Genomic DNA, 7440 nt, shown 5'->3' on the forward strand with positions numbered 1-7440 from the left:
TTAAATGATTTTTAAAAATGGTTTTAGATATTAATCAATGTTGTTCTACTTGGTGGAACGAAGTCTTAAAAAAAGTTAAAAAGGCAGTTGTATTCATTGATAATGCAGCTGCCGAAAGTTTTCATTGGAATGCAAATTTAATAGATTTTTACACAGCAGGAGCAGAAAGTGTTAAAGCATTTTCCCCTTTCGAAGTAAATCTTATATTTGTAACACTTTATGAGTATTTTTCTCTATAAGATTTAAGGAATTACTATATCAATTGGGATATCTTTATGGAAATTAATTTAAAAAAATCTTGGTTTAGAAAAATATGTTGATAGTTGATAATATTAATCGTTTTAATACTACCTCAATATACAACTCTTAATATTACCTTAATAATATATATTAAAGAATTGTTTTTAATTGAATTAATATTAGAGGGTCGAAATCATTTGAATTTCAAGGGAAAGCAGATTTATTCAAACTCGTTCTCCAACCATCTTTTACATGTTTGTTGTAAAAGATAACTATATATTTTATTTTATTTATCCCAATTTTGTAATATGCTATTTTGTTTCTCTAAACAAATTGCATATTTTATTAAACATCCAATTCAATGATGGCCTAATTTGTAACTGGCAATAATTTAGAACTAGACCTTATATACGAAATATAAATATGTAAATTAATATAATAAAATATTTTTAGAGTGCCACAAAAAAATTTAAGAAAGCAGTTTTTATAACAAGTGCATATGGTAGCAATATTGAAGTTCTTAAAATTATTATTGAAAGCAGTAAATTTGAATACTGTGTTTTAATAACTACTGCTCATCCATTTGTTTTGTCTCGAGAAAGATACAGTAATGAAACAGCAGATAATGAAATGCAAGCTTTCAATTTGCTGGAAAATGAAATGCTGAAATGGATGGGAAATATGGTATTTATTCAAAATTACACTATTAAATGTGAATATTATTAATATTTAACAATATGTTCATTGTTAAATTTGCAGGATTATACAGCGGAAATATTCTATTTTCCTTTATTTATTGCTCCTTTAACTAAAAATTTCTTTATCACACCAGAATTTGATCATATGTTTCCACCATTGCAAAATCTTTCTGATGTACAGCAAAATAAAGATATTCAAACATCAATCAGACATCTTACAGCTTTATTGCACAGTCTTTTCGGAATAATGGGTTTAAAGGAAGATATTTTTTCTTTAGGTGATTTTAGTGCTATTGTAGCTTCAATGTTGGAAAACTTTTCACCAGCAGCTAGTAGGAGAAAGGTATATTATTATTTATATTCTATTATTTAACTGTAGAAATATATACATTAAAATGTATATGCATGTTATATATATATATATATATATATATATACATATATATATACATATATACATATTATATATTATATTATATATTAATCATTTTCTTTTATTTATCTCTGTTAATGACAATAATTAACCAGAATTCATTTGTTGGATTATGTTTTCATTTTCTTATAACAATTTTGAATTTTTTAATGTCTTAAAGTTTCAAGCTTTAAATATAACAAGAACACCATATTGAAACCCAATTTTTTCAGAATGCATCAAACTCAGCTACTTTAATTTTTATTGATCGCACCCTGGATTTGAGTTCAGCATTGTCGCATAATAGTGAATCAATATTAGATTGTATAAAGTTAATTTTACCAAAATTTCCTGGGCATAACTTAGACGTTGCAGTTGATATGTCATCAATATGCAAAGCAAATGTGTAAGATTGTTTCATTATGATATAAATATTCAAAAAAAATTATAAATATATTTTTAGAGACAATAATATATCTGATGATATTCAATTGGCACCAGGATGTCTTGCTCAACCTACTGAACAAGTTAGTAGAAATATGATGGAATTATTAATAACTAGCAATCAAAAAAAAGTTTTAAGTCAAGTTTATCAAAATTTATCAGACATTAAATATGCAACAGCTGTTAAAAGTCCCCCAAGAATAACATTGCACACAATAGAAAAAGCTATGAATTCTCTTGGAGGTAATATTTAGATACATTGACAAAATTTCTTCATTATTTATTTGTTTCTACTATTTTTTACTGTTTAGATGATTGTTATTTAAATACTACGGCATCTGCTACTTTGCAACAAACTTTGGCTATAATTAAAACTATTAAATCACCACTAATGCCAATAATTCAATTGAAACTGAGCTTGGAGCAAATTATTCTTCAAAATTTGGCTGCAAGTAAAAATTCTACTAGTATATTATTGCAGGTATGAAAAAATATTTATTAAATGATTAAAATATATACTAAAAATATGTCTCTTTTTTCGAAAACAGCTGTGCCAAATTATCAAAAGTCGTGATAGCAGAGGCTTAACTCTGGAAGATATTTTTTGTTTACTACTTTATGTTTACTGCTTAGCTGGTTCTGACATATCGTTTTCTGAAACACAAGAAAATGAATTATCAGAATGCCTGACCTCAGCATTGAGTGACTGGTCAGGTATGATCTTTGAAAATCATTTTTTTTCCTGCAAATCAATTTGAATTAAGCATCTTATGAATATATATATATATATATATATATATATATATATATACATTTATAATTTAACATGAATGATTATCATTAGAGGAGTTAACAGTGGACAAGGAAACATTTGCTGAATTTATTATATCAAAACTTAAAATAGCTGCTAAAGCTAGAGAAAATTTAACAAGGTATAAATCAGTGGTACACTCTGCAAATAAAAGTCAACCAGCTGAATTCAAAAGCATTTTGGAACAACTTATGGAAGACTTATTAAATCCTTCCAAACCAGAAATGATTGATTTAGCTTCAAAGTCCATTGGAATAACAGATCTTTTAAAGAGCAGTTTGAGGTAAAGTAGTGGCAGTTCCAAAATCATTCATTTATTTTTTAATATGTTTTTTTTTAGCTTGCTTATTAATAAACCCAAGAAAAATATTCATCCTGCTGATAACGATTATATAATAATTTTTGTTGTGGGTGGAATAAAAGCTCATGAAGTAAATTTGTTACAAAAAATGATGAATAAGGAACAGAATAAGAAATTATTGATTGGTTCTACAAAGCTTATAACTCCAATAGATGTGATAAATACTGTGTTAGAATTGAAGGAAAGAAAATCTTAATAATGAATTATTTATTATTTGTATATTATAAAATGATGATTATAAATATATTTAATATATATTTTCGTTATGTTGAGTTGTATTTTCTATTTATATTATTTTATATAATCAAATCTTGTGACAAAAACACAAGAAATTCTGAAAGGAAATTATGTTACACTATAGAAATATGTTTTAATTTTAATAGTTTTAAACAAAATCTGGTCAATATTTTCTTTAGTTATTATATGGCCCAAATACAAATATAGGTTTAATAGCATCTTATCATATTTATTCAAAGTATTTTTTTATAGTTCGCAATATATTTATTTAAATCGCGCGTGATGGAAAGGGCTGGCAACCCTGAATTATTCATGACGCACGTGATCAACTGACCAACTGCAATTTCAAAATCTGATTAATCAAAATCATATAATAATTAAAAATTTAAATCAAACAAAATCAACCGTAACGTCATAAATTTAAATAAAATTCCAAAAATAATACCTAAATTAACGTAAAATAAATTTCACATGGATTGTTAAGCGGTTTGGTATGGGGTTGGTATTCGCTACTTGTGTCATGTGCAAAATGTCATGTGCTTCTGTCATATGAGTTATTAAATCAAAACTTCTCGTGTTATGGCTGACGGTTCATTAAATGAAGTAAATATGGGAGAAAAAGCTATCGACCCACAAGAGAATCAAGATCATCAAAATGAGGATGATCTTGATAGTGAAGAAGTAGTTGAGGACACTGTCAGCGTTGAGGGTTAGTGCGAAATATTTTTTAAAAAAAAAGAACATTCATTTCTCAATTTAGCTACAGGTCCTTTATTTTCTTTAATTTGTTGTTAATCAATAAGGATTATTATATAATAGCTCTCCTTATTCACTTATAAAGTCAGAACTTTTCAAAATCTTTAATTATAATTCTCAGCACCATTAATGTATTTTAAATTTATATACAGAGAATTGTGTTGTCATATTTCATTACTGATCCTATTTTATATTTTTTCAATTTTTCAGAATACAATGCCATAGACAGCAAATTAGATGAATTAAATTCTGCTCTCGATTTCATTGAAGCACAAAATGATAATATTTATTCTCAGCTTTTGTCATTACTGCAATCTAACAGAGAAATACGAGAAGAATTAGCTGAACAAAATTCTTCAGGTGATGAGGTTCAAAATTAAAAGGCTTGAAAGAAATAAATGTCATGAGTATTAAGAATAATATCCAAAAATATACCCATATATTCCTTCTATGTCAGAAAATAGGATGTAAATAATAATTTTTCAGGTATGTAATAAATATTTACATACATTTACATTTATATTATTTTCTTGCTAACTGCTTTTTCTCTTATGCCTAGAGCTCATGTTAATAACAAATTGAGACAAATGGCTACAATTTATACAATTTTTTGTTTAGAAATACTGAAAATTTCCAGAACTGATATAGCATTCCTTAAAATGATTTAGCAATTTATGTGATTATATTTTTATTAACATTTAATTATTTATTAGTTACAAATATTAGTTTATTTGTAAATGTAGTTAATATATCGAGTTTCTCATTGGAATGAACTGTATCTGTATATATTTTTAAATCATAAATATTTATAATTGCATTTGATACTTTTTTATTTAAATTTCAAATCATGTAACCATACTTTTGTTAAATTTGAAAATTTACAAAAATTAATTTAAAAATATACAGTTTATTTTATTCACATATTTGTGCCACATTTCTTTTGGCGCATACCTTGTGGATTTTCAGTAACCTGAATTTTCATGGCCTGCTGCAAATAGTAGCATTTTCTTGAACATTTCCAAGTTGATGTCAGTAACAAATAATACATTTGGTAAATTTGCAAATATTTTTCTATGATCCAGAACCATTTGCCCTCGTGCATATAATCCTTGAAGTTCAACAGTAGCATGAACTTCATATGAATTTTTGACCAAATCAGGGTACAGAAAGCATGCTACGCAAATAGCATCACACACATAGTAAAAATCAGTCTTGTATTTTCCATAAATGCTTTTCTCAATTGGATTCATTAAATTCATTTGCGCATTGTTAATTTGTCCCATGACATCAAATCTCCATTTCTGTAAAGTAAATTAAGAGAAATGTATTTAATCTTACATCTACTTAATTTAATGTATTATTTTAACACAGAACTTCATCTCAATGGAGAAGAAAATCCCCTTAAAACTTGCATTTGATTTTAGAAAAAATCAGAAGAAATGTATTATATTTCATTATAAAATTGTTTTTTGAATATCAGCATTTGTGCCGAACTTTTACTGAACATCAATAAATGATTTTTACTTTTGAATATTTTTTTTTATTTATTTCAATTTTGATTATTTTTGGATCCAAAAGAGGAAGGAAATTAATTGATTTACTCACCAAAGGAAGATTAATACTTGTACATGTTTCCCAAGGTACAATATGTAATGGCTTCTTTGCATTATGCAACACTAAAAATGCTGCCTCAGGATCACATACAAAATTAAATTCTGCGGCTCTTGTTTTATTACCCACGCCTAAAAGAAAAAAAATAATTTGGAATTTGAATATATGAAGCAGAATATAGTTGAAGAGAATATTTTATAGTTTTAGTATTCTAAAAATGATGTATTTTGTTCAATTATGCCACATAAGAGTTAAATACAAACAAAACTCTCTGAAATAAGTACATCAAGCATATTTTAATAATAATATATCTACCTTTATAGTTGCCACCCATTATATAAACATCCTTAGTTTTGTCTAGAAAACCTGGATACATTTTAATTGCAAGTGCTGCATTTGTCAGAGGCCCAACAAATATAAAAGTAATTTCATTTTCATACTGTTTAGCTGCAGAAATAAGGTAATTTACTGCATTTTCTGGTTTAATTAAACTCAAATCAGGATCATTTCCATAGTGCTCCAAATCACCAAATCCATCACCACCATGGAACTCAGATTCTGTGGAATTTGGAATATCTAAAGGAATCAAACCTTCCGATGCACCTTTGTAAATGGGGATCTAAATATAAATAGAAAAAATAAATGCAAAATATCAATGATAGCTTAATTACTGCACATATTTTTTAATCAAAGTTTATTGTGAGTTATATATTGGCTAAGAGGTGAATCATATTAATGACTTTTGGGAAAAGGGGTTTTAACATGGAAAATTGTGGCAAGGTATATTTATATATAAACATACATACATATGATATGTATATGACTATATAATATATGCATATAGTAATATGTAATCATAGATAAAAGTATATATATATTGCATATAATGTTGGAACAGTAATCTTTTTCATGTTATGAACAGTGTCCATATGAATAGCGTGTTATACATGAGAATAATGAAGCAAATTTGAATAACAATTTATTATCGAGCTCGATATGATATATAAAACTTACATCTAAAGCCTTTACTGCTCCCAGAACACGTAAAACATTTATCGCAACATTATCCACATTTGTATTACCCGCCACACAAGTGATACCCATTAGTTCCACATCACCCCGTTTGTGCGCTGCTATCAGCATGAGCAAAGCTATGGCATCGTCCGAACCGGCATCTACGTCGATTATAACTCGTCGTCTTCCAGCCATCTCTAAAAATAAACCGCGTCAAGTAAATTAATGACAAATATTAAACGTTTTGTTAATTTTGTGATTTTACCGTATTGAGTGTTACTAGAATATCATGAAAAAAGTATTTGGAAATTCTCTTACCTTTATTTGTTCAGATGATATTCTAACAGATGATGTCTCTGAAATAATTTTGAATACTGACCTTCGACACAAACAAGAACTACGGTTATGTTTACTTAGGATTCTTTTTCAATTTACTAACACAGACTAGAATGTTATCGCAACATGAGATGCTTCATAGACGACTATATCCTATAAAGATATCTACATGACATGTCTTGTCAGATTTTTTGAATGCAGATAAAAGATAAGTAAGTCAAGTCATGTGTTTTATTATAATTTATTTTATTCACTATAATCTTTATATTTTTTTCTTTCTCTAAATTATTTTGTACTTTATCAATTATATGTACTCTATATTATTATTTTATATTGCCATTTGCACCGTCGGCAGAAATATATGAGATGCTGTAAATCAGCGGTTTCCAACCTGTGGGGTGCGCCCACTCAGGGGGGCGCGTACATCTGTTTACAGAATACTATTATCGAAAATAACCGACATTTTTGAAATGTTATTAAAAACTTAACAATAAATAATTAGCTTTTAACTTCCCGTAGG

The 7440-nt window shown here is 27.2% G+C and overlaps 4 protein-coding genes across 4 annotated transcripts in view; 3 read left to right on the top strand and 1 right to left on the bottom strand.

Annotated features, from left to right (window-relative positions):
• Positions 1-17: 17 nt before the first annotated feature.
• On the top strand, positions 18-3162 carry LOC113373759 (sec1 family domain-containing protein 2-like). The gene is made up of 9 exons (XM_026614034.1): positions 18-194; positions 694-924; positions 1000-1281; positions 1584-1756; positions 1814-2037; positions 2106-2275; positions 2343-2508; positions 2639-2888; positions 2946-3162. The coding sequence occupies exons 1-9, from the start codon at positions 18-20 to the stop codon at positions 3160-3162; spliced, it is 1890 nt and encodes a 629-aa protein (XP_026469819.1).
• A 546-nt stretch (positions 3163-3708) lies between these two features.
• On the top strand, positions 3709-4456 carry LOC113373161 (UPF0184 protein AAEL002161-like). The gene is made up of 2 exons (XM_026613477.1): positions 3709-3912; positions 4170-4456. Exons 1-2 carry the CDS (start codon positions 3783-3785, stop codon positions 4337-4339), a joined length of 300 nt encoding a protein of 99 aa, XP_026469262.1. The 5' UTR covers positions 3709-3782; the 3' UTR covers positions 4340-4456.
• A 465-nt stretch (positions 4457-4921) lies between these two features.
• LOC113373760 (uncharacterized protein C1683.06c-like) lies at positions 4922-6779 on the bottom strand. The gene is made up of 4 exons (XM_026614035.1): positions 6585-6779; positions 5886-6189; positions 5565-5701; positions 4922-5260 (listed from the first exon to the last, which is right to left on the bottom strand). Exons 1-4 carry the CDS (start codon positions 6777-6779, stop codon positions 4922-4924), a joined length of 975 nt encoding a protein of 324 aa, XP_026469820.1.
• Positions 6780-7006: 227 nt separating this feature from the next.
• Positions 7007-7440, top strand: part of LOC113372160 (regucalcin-like) — a 43441-nt gene continuing 43007 nt past the window's right edge. Inside the window, exon 1 of the mRNA XM_026612490.1 lies at positions 7007-7132. The gene's annotated coding sequence lies outside the window, so the exon portion shown is untranslated. The remainder of the gene's footprint in view (positions 7133-7440) is intronic.

This window comes from Ctenocephalides felis, unplaced genomic scaffold (assembly GCF_003426905.1).
Source record: "Ctenocephalides felis isolate EL2017-DRISC unplaced genomic scaffold, ASM342690v1 CF-g0.4_SCAFFOLD_01604, whole genome shotgun sequence".
In the NCBI taxonomy this organism is placed as follows: domain Eukaryota; kingdom Metazoa; phylum Arthropoda; class Insecta; order Siphonaptera; family Pulicidae; genus Ctenocephalides; species Ctenocephalides felis.

Coding starts and splice junctions, on each gene's coding strand:
- LOC113373161 (XM_026613477.1), top strand. CDS start 3,783: ATGGCTGACGGTTCATTAAATGAAGTAAATATGGGAGAAAAAGCTATC. Junction 3,913..4,169: donor GGACACTGTCAGCGTTGAGG/GTTAGTGCGAAA, acceptor TCAATTTTTCAG/AATACAATGCCATAGACAGC.
- LOC113373759 (XM_026614034.1), top strand. CDS start 18: ATGGTTTTAGATATTAATCAATGTTGTTCTACTTGGTGGAACGAAGTC. Junction 195..693: donor AAGCATTTTCCCCTTTCGAA/GTAAATCTTATA, acceptor AAATATTTTTAG/AGTGCCACAAAAAAATTTAA. Junction 2,038..2,105: donor AGCTATGAATTCTCTTGGAG/GTAATATTTAGA, acceptor TTTACTGTTTAG/ATGATTGTTATTTAAATACT.
- LOC113373760 (XM_026614035.1), bottom strand. CDS start 6,779: ATGGCTGGAAGACGACGAGTTATAATCGACGTAGATGCCGGTTCGGAC. Junction 6,190..6,584: donor GAGCAGTAAAGGCTTTAGAT/GTAAGTTTTATA, acceptor ATTTATATTTAG/ATCCCCATTTACAAAGGTGC. Junction 5,702..5,885: donor AATGGGTGGCAACTATAAAG/GTAGATATATTA, acceptor TTTTTCTTTTAG/GCGTGGGTAATAAAACAAGA.